General features: G+C 42.1%; 1 protein-coding gene across 1 annotated transcript; it reads right to left on the reverse strand.

Moving 5' to 3' along the window:
* Positions 1–7,081: 7,081 nt before the first annotated feature.
* LOC124024347 (gastrula zinc finger protein XlCGF17.1-like) lies at positions 7,082–12,183 on the reverse strand. Its single transcript, XM_046338290.1, has 2 exons — positions 11,612–12,183; positions 7,082–7,895 (listed from the first exon to the last, which is right to left on the reverse strand). Exons 1-2 carry the CDS (start codon positions 11,940–11,942, stop codon positions 7,216–7,218), a joined length of 1,011 nt encoding a protein of 336 aa, XP_046194246.1. The 5' UTR covers positions 11,943–12,183; the 3' UTR covers positions 7,082–7,215.
* Positions 12,184–15,967: the final 3,784 nt, after the last annotated feature.

A 15,967-nucleotide genomic window follows, 5' to 3' on the forward strand; every position in this document is an offset into this window, starting at 1 on the left:
CCATCCTGGTAGATCTGAACTTAATGCAGTATGGAGTGATCAGATGACAGAAGTCACATTTAGGTGCCCGGTGTAAATGAGGCCATAGATGCTCCATAACCATTACTTTGAATGTTTTATATATTATGACGAAATGTGTTTATTTCTGTGTTGCAGGGGCAGTCAAGAAATAAAACGGCAAGGCCACAGGACATGACATAAGCAGAGCTGCGGGAGACCACCTCAAGCCCTTGGTAGAGCCACCACGCCTTCAGCAGGCTTGAAAAGTGGGATTGATACTGATTTTCATACTAAGAGGGACCAAGAGTCTGTTGATTGGTCGGTCATTGGGTTCATTTCTTGAACACAATTCAAGCTTTATTTATACAGCACATGTCAGACATGGATGCAACACAATGGCTTCACAAGTTTAAAAAAAAGAAAATAAATGAAAATAAACAAATATTTAGTACACAAACATTAGTCTTTCAGTTGTTAGTCTTATGAGCACCCTAAGGAAATTCCATTGATTAAAATATTAATTGGATGCAAAATCCAATCCAAAATATGGGATTGTTTTTTTAGGAGTTCTCAAAGACACTATGGGGGTGTCCACTGAAAGTTGACGAGTAACAACAACTGGGACATAAGACACCCACCATGAGACCCACCAAATCTGCCCAGGAAAAGGTAGACAAAAGAAAAACCAACACCAAACTTAAAGACAGGAAGCAAACTGAAAAAGGTGGTTAAAATAATTTATTATCTTCAATACCATTCATTCTTTACAACTCATAATTTACATAAATACTCAAATAATGGTATTTTAATTAAACTAATTAAACTAAACATAAATCCCAAACAAAACCTCAGGGGAGCATCTTCCCTCCCCGTCACCTTATCTGCCCCCACTTCCTCTCCTCCCTCTTCATCCTCCCCCTCAAATCTCCTTCCACCCTCACTATCCCTTCCACCCCCCAATCTCTCCCTGTCTTCACCATGTTCTGCCTTACAATATCCTATTATAAAAGCCCTAATCCTCACCTTAACTAAATCCCACCACTCTAACACCCCCTCGCACATGGACCGGAGGCCGTCAAGCCTCCGAAAGAAACAAAAAAAATGCGTCAACGAAAGCCTGCTCCTCCAGTATATCCCGATCTAACTTCCAGTACCCCCTACCGAAGAGGCAGACTGGCGACCCCACCTGCAGGAACACCCCGTCGTGATCTGTGAAGAAAACAGGCAACAGCCGCCCAGACAACTGACCCAAAGACCTGGATACAAAAATGTAGTCGAGCCTCCGCGCAACCCCCCTGGAGTTGCGCCATGTAGGACCGACCATTGCCGGAGTAGTGTGCAGGCCACCATCAACCAGACCATGGCAAGCCATTAGCCCAGAGATGGCACATGCACTGCTATCACCGCCTACCCCTAAATCTATATTAAAATCCCCTCCCATCACCAAGTGCCTGTTTGTAACACACAGGGGCGCCAGACAGTCCACCATCTCCCTCCTGTCTGCCGCCACCTGTGGCCCATACACCCCAAGTAACCTATATCTAGCTTCTCTAAACTTAACATCTATCCCCAAAACTCTACCCTGCATTATTACAAAAGTGTTCTCTATTTTAACCTCTCTATGCCCACACAAAATCCCTACTCCTGTTGAGTGCACCCCTCCTATGCCCCAAAAAGATTCCCCCTTATCCCACTCACTCTTAAATCTACACACATCCCCACCATCCCTCAGGTGAACCTCCTGTAAAAAACAGAAATCAAACCCCACACCCTCTAAATAACAAAAAACCGCCCTCCTTTTAACATTATTCCTTAACCCCCTAAGATTTAGACTAAAAAAGGAACTATTCATTTAATTATTTACAACAAATAAAAAAACCAAAAACCAAAGAAAAAACAGGAGACTCACCCGATGCTCCCTGGTCCATCTCCACCGGCGGAGACGTCCCTCTCCTCTCCTGACGCCCCCCCGTCCTCCATCCCAACCCATGACCCAGGCAGTGTGTTGGGTCCTCCCTCCCCACCCACCATCCCCCCTCCCTGTTTGCCTCGGGGCTGCATGTAGGGGACCCCATCTCCTCAAACAGGAGTTGGGATCCCTCTAGCAAACAGCCCACCGACCCCTCACTGGAGTCATCCACTAAAATGCAAGGGGCTGAGGCAAACCGGGAGAACAAATTACCCCCCGCCACTCTCTTAGCCTCCCCCTCCCACCCCCCTCCCTCTCACTTCCTGCAAAGCTCCCCCTCTTCATCCCTTTCTTCTTTGGTGAAGGAGGTAGCGGGGAGACACAACGTCCCATCCCCGCTAAATCCTCCACCAAATCCCTCATTTCGACCTCGAGGAAGCCTGGCAGGCTGTCCCCCCCCCACCCCCCCTTCCCACCCCCTCCCACCTCCACTCCTCCCTCCTTCTCTGTCACTGTCCCCGTTCCCTCTTCCACTCCTTCTCGCACCACTGTCCCCTTCACCGCTCCTTTACGTTCTTCTGCCTTCTTTTCCTACTCCTCTTCTTTTCCACTCTTTCCTTCTTCCCGCCTCTTTCTTCTCATTTCTTCCTTCTTTCCATCCTCTTCTCTTGCCTTCTTTTCCCCTGTGCCATCCGTACAATCCGCACGCGTCCTTTCTTTCCTCCCCCCATCCCCCGCTCCCCCCAGCCGCAGACGCGTATGACCTGTGACGAGCCGGGCAATCACGCCACAGGTGTTCTCTGGAGCCACACCCGTGGCAAGCCTTGGGCTCGTCACACTCCCTGGCCTCGTGCTCTTCCGACCCACAAAACCAACATTTCTTGTTACTGCACGAGGCCAGGGTATGGCCGTAGGCCATACAACACCTGCAGAACGGGGGCTGACGTGCATAGTATAGGGTTCTCCTGTCAGCCCCCAGGGAGAACATTGCCGGAGGATGGAGGTAGCCATTCACACTCTTCGGGGACTCCCTGAGTAACGCCTGGAAACCTCTCTTCCCATTCCAGAAACCCAGGGAGTCCCTGAGGTACCTCGCTGAGGAGACATTGTCCATGTACCTCCCCAGAAAGGCCCTCACTTCTTCGTCCTTCACGTGCGGATTATACATGGTTACGGTGACCACCCTGAAGTTGTTTCTTGCCAGGCTGGTCACCGTGTAATGACACAGGGGACCTTCTTCTTTCCCTTCCGTCACCGTCTTCATAATCTCATTGTGTTTTTCTTCCATATATAGGGTTACATCAAACCCCTTCTCCATTGGGTTCCCCTGAAGGCATAGAACATCTTTAACCTTCAATTTTAGGTGCCCCATTAGGATGTTCCTCCCGAAGGTTTCTCTCCCCCAAGGCTCCATCTCTTTTCCCCGCCAAGAAAAGCGCACCGTGTTGACCAGTCCAATCCCCGGAACCGACGGTCCAGGTGTACTTTGCGCCATCTCCTCACGGACGATGGCGCACCCGTCCCACCACCTCAAACTTATAAACAGGAAGCAAATCAAAAAAGGTGGAGCAACTAAAGGTGTTGACTCTCCACATCTATCAAGACAACTGGAGCACTGGCCAGACACTCTTAAATAGAACCTGGACCAGCTCAGGTGAAACACCTTCCCACTAACGAGACGGACAAGCCAGCACAGGTGTAACACATACTGACACACCAATCAGTGCATCCTACGTGCTAACGAGCTACACGTATTAACAAGCTATATGTGCTAACGAGCCATATACGTGCTAACGAGCCATATACGTGCTAACGAGCCATATACGTGCTAACGAGCCATATACGTGCTAACGAGCCATATACGTGCTAAAGTCCAACCTCAAAACATAAATGGAAAAACCAAAGCCTGTAAAACCTTCCCCTTTAAGACAACAAATATATCCTATATTTTTGTTGGACAAGTTTGCTCACCACCAACAGAAAACAACATACATTTCACATCATAATCAACTTCAATGATTCACCTTCACCAATATAAACATGGTGTCTACTGGCTGTCAACAATTAAAAACAAGAAGAAATAAAAACATTTCTAAATAATAATATACAATCGTATACATTTTTTTTCTCCTTTTTCTTTCTATACAATTCTAAAACTCACTAGCTTCTAGAACTGTCCTCCCCTTGGAACGAGCCCAAACAAAACTAATCTCCAATACAGGAAAAACGTACAGTCAAAATAAACTGTGATCCATTGCAACTCACTGCCTAAACGCAAAACACAATTTTTAAAATTTATTTTACCCCTTTTCCCCCCCAATTTCGTGGTATCCAATTGTTTAGTAGCTACTATCTTGTCTCATCGCTACAACTCCCGTAAGGGCTCGGGAGCGACGAAGGTTAAAAGTCATGCGTCCTCCGATACACAACCCAACCAAGCCGAACTGCTTCTTAACACAGCGCGCATCCAACCCTGAAGACAGCTGCACAAATGTGTCGGAGGAATCATCGTGCACCTGGCAACCTTGGTTAGCGCGCACTGCGCCCGGCCCGCAACTGGAGTCGCTGGTGCGCGATGAGTCAAGGATATCCCTACCGACCAAGCCCTCCCTAACCCGGACAACGCTGGGCCAATTGTGCGTCGCCCCAATGACTTACCGGTCGCTTAACCACTAAGCCACCCGGGAGTCCCAACACAAATCTTTTTGACTGCCCGCCCTTGAGACAATCAGCAACCAAGTTGTCCTTACCACGGACATGTCTGATTTCAAGAGGAAACTCTTGCAATATCCATAGTAACTTTCCACCTCACTGCAGAGCTTCTCTCCCTTTTCAGGATTCACGAGATAGGCATGTTGTTGGATCGGGCCCCAGTCCCCAATGTCATGCTCTAGTACATTTGTTCGCTCCTACCAGGTGGCGTGGCGAGAATCTGTCTCCTCACCACGCGCTCTCACTACTGGTGTCCCCCAGGGCTCTGTTCTAGGCCCTCTCCTATTCTCGCTATACACCAAGTCACTTGGCTCTATCATAACCTCACATGGTCTCTCCTATCATTGCTATGCAGACGACACACAATTAATCTTCTCCTTTCCCCCTTCTGATGACCAGGTGGCGAATCGCATCTCTGCATGTCTGGCAGACATATCAGTGTGGATGACGGATCACCACCTCAAGCTGAACTTCGGCAAGACGGAGCTGCTCTTCCTCCCGGGGAAGGACTGCCCGTTCCATGATCTCGCCATCACGGTTGACAACTCCATTGTGTCCTCCTCCCAGAGCGCTAAAAACCTTGGCGTGATCCTGGACAACACCCTGTCGTTCTCAACTAACATCAAGGCGGTGGCCCGTTCCTGTAGGTTCATGCTCTACAACATCCGCAGAGTACGACCCTGCCTCACACAGGAAGCGGTGCAGGTCCTAATCCAGGCACTTGTCATCTCCCGTCTGGATTACTGCAACTCGCTGTTGGCTGGGCTCCCTGCCTGTGCCATTAAACCCCTACAACTCATCTAGAACGCCGCAGCCCGTCTAGTGTTCAACCTTCCCAAGTTCTCTCACGTCACCCCGCTCCTCCACTCTCTCCACTGGCTTCCAGTTGAAGCTCGCATCCGCTACAAGACCATGGTGCTTGCCTATGGAGCTGTGAGGGGAACGGCACCTCAGTACCTCCAGGCTCTGATCAGGCCCTACACCCAAATAAGGGCACTGCGTTCATCCACCTCTGGCCTGCTCGCCTCCCTACCACTGAGGAAGTACAGTTCCCGCTCAGCCCAGTCAAAACTGTTCGCTGCTCTGGCTCCCCAATGGTGGAACAAACTCCCTCACGACGCCAGGACAGCGGAGTCAATCACCACCTTCCGGAGACACCTGAAACCCCACCTCTTTAAGGAATACCTAGGATAGGATAAAGTAATCCTTCTCACCCCCCTTAAAATATTTAGATGCACTATTGTAAAGTGGCTGTTCCACTGGATGTCATAAGGTGAATGCACCAATTTGTACGTCGCTCTGGATAAGAGCGTCTGCTAAATGACTTAAATGTAAATGTAAAATTTGGGTTGGCACATCTGAGAAGGAACCCTGATATTTTAAAAGCACAAAGTCAATATAATGTCAATATTTCACAATGTCAATATAATTGTACCCAAAAATTGTCAGCTGGTTGCATAAATAATTATGATTACTAAATGATACATAAATTGTAAATATGAAAATCAAAAGAAATGTAAACCCCTTTGTTAATATGTATTGGCAATAATGAACTTAATGGTGAGACATGGAATAATTAAACATGTATCTTTTGTCAGGCTGAATGAATGTTTTAAATGAGGTGATTTGAGACATGCTTCTTCAGTAGTGCAATAAAGACAATTAGCATTTGAATGTTGTAAAGAAATACTGGAGTGATGTAGGATTGTTAATAAAATTGATTATAGACCAATTTATTACACTGCATCCATGTGTATAGTCTGCAAGTATGTTGAAATTAAGTTGTTTTCAAGTCATTGAAAAATCTACCCAAAAAGACATCTTTTCAACCGAATATATATTGGACGTCGGGCAGTCTTATTTTCAGCGTCTTTTCAATTACATTTAGCTAAATTGGAATAGCGCAATGTCAAAACACAGTTTTAACGTGTCCAAATCAATAACCAAAATGCAGAAACAGTTTGTGATATATTGAAAACCTAAACATTTGGGAGTGTTTCATTGTGATTCCAGTGGATCACCAATGTGGTAAACTGCTAGCTACATTGTGATTCCAGTGGCTCACCAACGTGGTAAACTGCTAGCTACATTGTGATTTCAGTCGGTCACCAACGTGGTAAACTGCTAGCTACATTTTGAAGTGTTGCATTTAAATTCCAGTGGGTCACCAACGTGGTAAGTGAAACAAACTCTTTTTTGTTAGTCACTTTTTGTTCAATCACATAAATAGTAACTCTTTCAATTCAGAGCCTGGATTGTTTCCATAAGGCTAAAATCAATTGAACAGGGGGCAAACATTTAGGGTTCTACGTTGACATTCATTAAAATACTACTGATATAATGTTAAAATAATCTACATTGTGACATTATTTCATTGATATCATGAAACAACTCCTTCATGTATTTTCTGATGTTTGATCAGAGATCTTTTACTAGAGTATCTCTTCCCACATTGATCACAGCTATAAGGTTTCTGTCCGGTGTTTGTTCTCTGGTGTACAGTCAGTTGGCCAGATTGACCAAAACTCTTCCCACATTGATCACAGCTAAAATATTTCTCTCCTGTGTGTGTTCTCTGGTGTATAGTTAGTTTGCTAGATAGATGTAGTAAAACTCTTCCCACATTGATCACAGCCATAAGGTTTCTCTCCTGTGTGTGTTCTCTGGTGTATAGTTAGATTGCTAGATGTAGTAAAGCTTTTCCCACATTGATCACAGCTATAAGGTTTTTCTCCTGTGTGTCCCCGCTGGTGTCCTATCAGGCTGCTTAAGTGAGAAAAACTCGTCCCACATTGATAACAGCCAAAAGGTTTATCTCCAGAATGTATTCTCTGGTGTGATTTCAGGGTTTCTAGCAGAATAAATCTCTTTCCACATTGATCACAGGCGTAAGGTTTCTCTCCCGTGTGTGTACTCTGGTGTATAGTTAGATAGCTAGATGTAGTAAAACTCTTCCCACATTGATCACAGCCATAAGGTTTCTCTCCTGTGTGTATCCTCTGGTGTATAGTTAGATTGCTAGATGTAGTAAAACTCTTCCCACATTGATCACAGCTATAAGGTTTCTCTCCTGTGTGAATTATTTGATGTATTTTAAGGTTTGATGAAGAGTTCAATCTTTTCCCACAGTCAGAGCAGCAGTGAGATTTCGTTCCTGTGGGTCTCTGCTGGTGTTTCTTGAGGAGTTCTGATCTGGAGAGTCTTTTCTCTGCCTCGTCAGCATCATGATGTTGCTGAGGCTCCCCAGAGGATCCACGATAGTCACGTCTCTCTACTGTGTGAACGACAAAGTCAGACAGATGGTTAAAGGCCCACAACAGCAGAAATCCACTGTTTATTTGAGGTAAAAGGTGATGCTCAGAGCGTACCCATGAAGTTGTACATCAATTGACATCTGTTAAATTTGATAATTAAGACAGCAACAATAGTCAGATTTAGTCATTAGTAAATCATCGATGATTGCAGGCTAGAATGTTTTTCAAGTTGTTGAAATCCTAAGCAGTGTGCCAGACGACTTTTGGTCTCCAATAGGCCCCTTACTGTGTTTGCTAAAACTGCGGCACGAGGGCAATGCACACACAATTTGGTTGCAGAAACTCCTCCATGCTAATGAGGAAACCGCTAGTTATGGATGTGGTATATCTGCCTGGAGCCAAAATGGTGAGCGAAGATTTTAGATTTCCACAATGTATTCTGAACACTACAGCGCAAGATCAGGAATGCTACTCAAGGAAACCTCCATTAAGCTCTGTGTCTATTCAGTAATTCATCACCAGGGGAGTTCTCATAGGCTGACAGCAAATATAGCCTCCATTTACAGGTTGATTATGAGTGTATTTCACACTACTTTTGGATTATACAGTGGGGCAAAAAAAGTATTTAGTCAGCCACCAATTGTGCAAGTTCTCCCACTTAAAAAGATGAGAGGCCTGTATAATTTTCATCATAGGTACACTTCAACAATGACAGACAAAATGGAGAAAAAAAATCCAGAAAATCACATTGTAGGATTTTTAATGAATTTATTTGCAAATTATGGTGGAAAATAAGTATTTGGTCACCTACAAACAAGCAAGATTTCTGGCTCTCACAGACCTGTAACTTCTTCTTTAAGAGGCTCATCTGTCCTCCACTCGTTACCTGTATTAATGGCACCTGTTTGAACTTGTTATCAGTATAAAAGACACCTGTCCTCAACCTCAAACAGTCACACTCCAAACACCACTATGGCCAAGACCAAAGAGCTGTCAAAGGACACCAGAAACAAAATTGTAGACCTGCACCAGGCAGGGAAGACTGAATCTGCAATAGGTAAGCAGCTTGGTTTGAATAAATCAATTGTGGGAGACATTATTAGGAAATGGAAGACATACAAGACCACTGATAATCTCCCTCAATCTGGGGCTCCACGCAAGATCTCACCCCGTGGGGTCAAAATGATCACAAGAACGGTGAGCAAAATCCCAGAACCACACGGGGGGACCTAGTGAATGACCTGCAGAGAGCTGGAACCAAAGTAACAAAGCCTACCATCAGTAACACACTACGCCGCCAGGGACTCAAATCCTTCAGTGCCAGACGTGTTCCCCTGCTTAAGCCAGTACATGTTCAGGCCCATCTGAAGTTTGCTAGAGAGCATTTGGATGATCCAGAAGAAGATTGGGAGAATGTCATATGGTTCAGATGAAACCAAAATATAACTTTTTAGTGAAAACTCAACTCGTCATGTTTGGAGGACAAAGAATGCTGAGTTGCATCCAAAGAACACCATACCTACTGTGAAGCATGGGGGTGGAAACATCATGCTTTGGGGCTGTTTTTCTGCAAAGGGACCAGGACGACTGATCCGTGTAAAGGAAAGAATGAACGGGGCCATGTATCGTGATATTTTGAGTGAAAACCTCCTTCCATCAGCAAGGGCATTGAAGATGAAACGTGGCTGGGTCTTTCAGCATGACAATGATCCCAAACACACCACCCGGGCAACGAAGGAGTGGCTTCGTAAGAAGCATTTCAAGGTCCTGGAGTGGCCTAACCAGTCTCCAGATCTCAACCCCATAGAAAATCTTTGGAGGGAGTTGAAAGTCCGTGTTGCCCAGCAACAGGCCCAAAACATCACTGCTCTAGAGGAGATCTGCATGGAGGAATGGGCCAAAATACCAGCAACAGTGTGTGAAAACCTTGCAAAGACTTACCGAAAACGTTTGACCTCTGTCATTGCCAGCAAAGGGTAAATAACAAAGTATTGAGATAAACTTTTGTTATTGACCAAATACTTATTTTCCACCATAATTTGCAAATAAATTCATTAAAAAACCTACAATGTGATTTTCTGGATTTTTTTTCTCCATTTTGTCTGTCATAGTTGAGTGTGTACCTATGATGAAAATTACAGGCCTCTCATCTTTTTTAGTGGGAGAACTTGCACAATTGGTGGCTGACTAAATACTTTTTTGCCCCACTGTAATTGTAAGGCTTGCTTGAATCACCTGCTTAAAATGTTTGTGTTATTGTCTCAAATCAACTGCTTTATAGTTAAAGAAATACTTCAACCAGTAAAATTCTCTCTGGCTAGCTTTGCGATCAGCCTGAAAATAAGGGTTTGTACACTAAGTGTTTAACAAATTGGCACATTACTGCACCTAACAATAACATAGACCTACTGTAGGACCCATAACTCCATCCAACAATAACATAGACCTAAGACTATAAATAATTTAATATTTCAGGTGAAACATGGAAACTAAAATGTCTTTGTCATGACATTTCATAACCAGATAATTTTGTGAATAATCCCACTAGACTACTCTGTAATGGGTTGTCATTCTAAATGTCCCGAATGAGGGAAAATAGCTCTGTGTGTTGTACAATAGCCTATCCATCAAGGGACAATTCTTTACACATTATGAGCTAAGTATCTCTGTGTCCAAACAGACTTATATGACCCTACAGTAAATCAAGCAGACAATAACACATCACAAACATCAATTTGTTAGGGATGTTGGGTCCAACGTGGAGCACGGCATAACTGTCTTTACCAGAGTAATGAATGAAGAAGCACTTTGGTTGTTGTTGCATGTCATGATGTTTGTCATGTGACTGTCATTCAGAAAATGATTTCCTGGATCAGCTGATGATAGTTGAACATGTGACTGTAACTAAACAGCTTTAGTATTAAGAATGATGTGTAATTATTGAAGAACCCACATTAATGACAGTGTCCATTTGGGTTTTGTCAATAAAGTTAAGGTGACTAGGTTAGAACCATTGGATTTAGCTAACTCTGAAATTATTTAGGATTTCTGTGCCCATGAAAACGGTTTTCCCAAAATAATATAAGGAGACACTAAATGTTCCGTAGTTAGAGAGCATTTCAGAGATCTGAATACAAAACACTGTCCTAACAGGACAATAACCTAAACCACAAGGCCAAATCTTCACTGGAGGAGCTTACCAAGATGACATTGAATGTTCCTGAGTGGACTAGTTACAGTTTGGACTTAAATCGTCTTGAAAGTCTTTAGCAAGAATTGAAAATGGCTTTTTAGCAATGATTAACAACCAACTTGACAGAACAGGAAGGATTTAAAAAGGAATAATGAATTTCACATGAAGATCAGTTTCCTGTTGGATGACATCGCGATATCCTATCGAAGCCAACTCATTGAATGCCTTAGTATGACATCACTCACTCCTAGTTTGCAGTTGTCTAAAAAAAACATTTAGCTCAAAAAATGTATTTGTTTCCCTTTAGTGTGTTTATACTTTACTGTATTTATATATCACTTTTTTCTTCTTCTTTTTTTATCACTGGAGTACGTCATGAACAATTCCGACAGTACAAAAACATATTCAAGTGTAGTGCCCTTTTAAAATCACACATTCGTTTAACAATGGCAGAGTTTTGAGTCCCTGTTTTTTAAGATAGTGCTCACTGTATTTACTGGTGTTAATCAGATCAATGTCCCTGTTCTATAAGATAGTACTCACTGTATTTACTGGTGTTAATCAGATCTCCAGTCTTCTCTTCTTCGTCCTCCTCTAATGTGACAATAATCTCCCCCTCTTCATCCTTCATTCCAAAAACGTCTTCATCTTCTTTCACTTCAGCCTCTATTCCAAAAACTGCATCCTCCTCTTCTTTCACAGTAACATCCTCCTCCTCTTTCACTCTGAACGCGTCTTCCTCCTCATCTTTCACGGTAACAGCCTCACCATCTACTTGTTTTTGTATTTTAACAGCCTCCTCTTCCTCCTCTTTTACCAGAGCTTCTTTCTCCGTCCAGCAGAGAAAAGGAGGAGAGTAGTTTACTGAACTCATGTTCGGGGATAATAGCTGGTTAGCATTAGCTACCAGACTAGTGCTAACTTAACCAGCCAGTTGACTTACAACGTAAATATTAAAATAAATGGGCATCTAGTTGTTTCCACATAAGTATGTTTAAATCATACTGGCAATTAAACCACGAAATTGTCTAAAGATCTTGAATGTTCCGACTTTGTTGTCTAGCGAGCTACCGAGATGGCTGCAGTTGTTCCGTCCAGGAGATTATACGTGACACTTGAAACATCGCCTGAAAGACACATATCGCCATCTGCTGTCTGGAGGGAGGAAACGCAGTTGAGGAGGGAAAACTTTTTTTATTCTTCATTGAATTATAATATTATAAAGCAGTTTAGGGAAACTTTTTTTTCTCTCCATTAAATATGAATATTATATCAACACGTACAAAGAGCAACAAGTGTTGTTTGATTAGTTCAGATTTTTTATGAGAATTTAAAACATCTACTCCACATCTGTATTTCTGATTCAGTCAAATATCAAAATATATATATCAAATATATAAAAAATAAGCACCTAGTTATTGATACCCTTGATCAATATGAGCAAAAAATGTATGTATAAAATAAATCAACTTTACCCACTACCAGGATATTTTAGCCCAAAACCAGGTTACCTCTCTGCTAGGAGGCTGGAACTTGGTCATAAGTGGATCTTGCAGCAAGACACATCAACATCCAGAAATAAACTGTTAATTTGGCACAAATTCAACATTTTTTATGGCCATCTCAGTCTTCGGACTTAAACTCCATTGAAAACCTGTGGTTTGAATTGAACAGGGCAGTCCACAAGCGCAGACTAAATAAATCAAGGACTTGGAGAGATCAAGTAAAGAGGACCTCTACATGCTTTGTAAGTAGGAAAACTTGCAAAATTGGCAGTTTCAAATACTTGTTCTCCCCACTGTATATAAAGAACAGACTAGGTCTTATACTGCTCCTACATGGTGTAACAATACATCACGTAAATGTATATAATGAACAGACTAGGTCTATACTGCTCCTACATGGTGTAACAATACATCATGTTGACGTATATAATGAAAAGACTAGGTCTATACTGCTTTTGTAAACAGTGTGTGGGCCTTGATCTTTAACAACGCTTTTGTAAACATTGTGTGGTCCTCCTTGTTCATTAACAAAGCTTTTGTAAACATTGTGTGGTCCTCCTTGTTCATTAACAAAGCTTTTGTAAACAGTGTGTGGTCCTTCTTGTTCTTTATCAAAGCTTTTGTAAACAGTGTGTGGGCCTTGTTCTTTAACAAAGCTTTTGTAAACAGTGTGCAGGCCTCCTTGTTCATTAACAAAGCTTTTGTAAACAGTGTTGTTGCATAACAATCAGGCAGTAGAACAACAATAATCACCACCCTCTTGACCAATCTTCCCTCCCCCTAACATTGGGTTTGATTCAGACCCTGTCAGTGTGTCAGGTGAACATTAGGTTTGATTCAGACCCTGTCAGTGTACCAGGTGGACATTGGGTTTGATTAAGACCCTCCCCGCATGGCCAGAAATGTATTCCAAGGTCAGTAACTAATAACCACAGAAACACCACAGACCGTTCATGCATGACTAAAAACACCTACGTACTAGATTTACTGCCATTGTCTAGTATGTCACCCCCTCAGACACCATTCACAATACTGGCTGAGGTACGAGTAAAAGATTAAATGTTATTTCCTAACCATTCACAATGCTGGCTGAGGTACAAGTAAAACATGACATATTATTTCCTAACAATTCACAATGCTGGCTGAGGTACGAGTAAATCATGACATATTATTTCCTAACCATTCACATTGCTGGCTGAGGTACGAGTAAATCATGACATATTATTTCCTAACCATTCACATTGCTGGCTGAGGTACGAGTAAAACATGACATATTATTTCCTAACAATTCACAATGCTGGCTGAGGTACGAGTAAATCATGACATATTATTTCCTAACCATTCACAATGCTGGCTGAGGTTTGAGTAAAACATGACATATTATTTCTTAACCATTCACAATGCTGGCTGAGGTTTGAGTAAAACATGAAGTATTATTTCCTAATTGTCAAAAAATCCCCACTCCTTTATCAACCTGCCGCTCACTGTTTAACCAGAATAACATGAGTTGTGCCCTTAATTAGGGATAGGGCTGTCTACTGCCCCCGCTGGAGTAATTGCGTGCCCATGGTAAACATAATTATTTTTTGTCAAAAGTTGCTAATATATGCAAATAAAAAATATTATTGAATAGAAAACACTCCAAAGCTTTTAAAACCGTTTAAATTGTGTCTCTGTGTAAAGCAGAACTCTCAAAATATGCATTCTCCCAAACTATCTCTTCTCATCAGAAAACTTATGCCACCTTTGAGTCATCACAGACACCCTCCACAAACAGTTACCGCTCCCAGAACAGTCTCCACGTGTTCAGCGTGATCTCAGCTTTCAATGGGGCTTGTCATTGTGAGAATCGCCGCTCGCTCCCAGTCAATCAAAAACAGCTGTCACTTTTCTGTGCGCAGGGTAAAGTACTCTCTTTCTTCCAAGATCGATTGAACGGTGCCTGTGTTTCTGTTTGTTCTCAAAATTGCTGTACACCTTTATAACATGTTAAAGCTTGGTTATGAAGTTAGTTTGACAAGTTAACTAGACATATAATATATAATTTCAACGTTTTGGTGCGCAACTACATCAATTTTGCGTAAATTTTGACCGAAATGTGGGTATTTTGAGAACCGAAAGACGTAGACTTGAAAACTAAATGCTGGTTTGGTAAGTATAATCCCTTCCAGGTCGTTTGATGGAAGAACAACAAAGGTAAGGGAATATTTAATGTATTAATTTTGGGTTTCTGTCGACTCAAGATAAAGGAGTCATGATGCTACTGTGGGAGCGCCGACTCCATATTATAGTCTAGTGAATGCAAATGTAACGTTAAAATTAAATGTAACAATGCAATTGCATTTAGAAGAAGTGTATCTTGCTATACATATGTAAAACATGCATATTTAGTCAAAGTTTATGATGTGTATTCCTTGTTGGCTGACGTTATCTGCCGGGGCTATTTCATTTCTCAGGACATTTGGGTAGCATTTTTTGAACGATGCATCATTGTAAACAGATATATATAGCATATTATTGAAAAAAAATGAATGTACTGTGTAACATGTTATATTACTGTCATCTGATGAAGATTTCAAAAGGTTAGTGAAATGATTTTTCTTTTAATCCTGCGTTTGTTGATTGCATATTTTTTCCTACTTGGCTATGCTAATGAGCTATGTCTGCGGTGGTGGTTTGACATAAATATGTGCTATGTTTTCGCTGTAAAACATTTTAGAAATCTGACTTGCTGGCTAGATAAATAACTTGTTTATCTTTCATTTGAGCTATTTTACTTGTTAATGTGTGGAGGTTAAATATTTTTAGGAATATTTCTTGCGTTCCCTGCGCCACATTCCAGCTGGGGGGTGGGGGGCGTGTCCAAATGGGAACTGGTGTCTCTAACAGGTTAAAACTGTTAGACTGTTAGTCCATAATCATATTTAGCTACTTAGATGTCATCTATTTTCATGTTATGCTCTCTATAATGAAACATCACCAAGTGAAATAAAGTTGATAAGATACTCTTAATAGACATTAAATAAAAAATGGTTGTTCAGAAATCATTCATTATTATGTTGCTCTGATGAAATGAACAAAATATTTCACAATCATTACCACTGCTGATATTCACATCAAATAATTACAAGGATCATATTTCTCAGTTGCATTGACCTGCAGACATCAGACACCACCTCTCTCTCATGCACATGTGACTGAAATGTAACCAATCAGAAAAATCACTGAGACAATTTTGAAGGCCAAATAAAAAAAACAGCACGTGTCTGCACATATCCAATTGGATAATTCCAGTACAGTACATGTCTAGAGGGATAATTCCAGTACAGTACATGTGTAGAGGGATAATTCCAGTGCAGTACATGTGTAGAGGGATAATTCCAGTGCAGTACAT

Source organism: Oncorhynchus gorbuscha, linkage group LG03 (genome assembly GCF_021184085.1).
Source record: "Oncorhynchus gorbuscha isolate QuinsamMale2020 ecotype Even-year linkage group LG03, OgorEven_v1.0, whole genome shotgun sequence".
Lineage (NCBI taxonomy): Eukaryota > Metazoa > Chordata > Actinopteri > Salmoniformes > Salmonidae > Oncorhynchus > Oncorhynchus gorbuscha.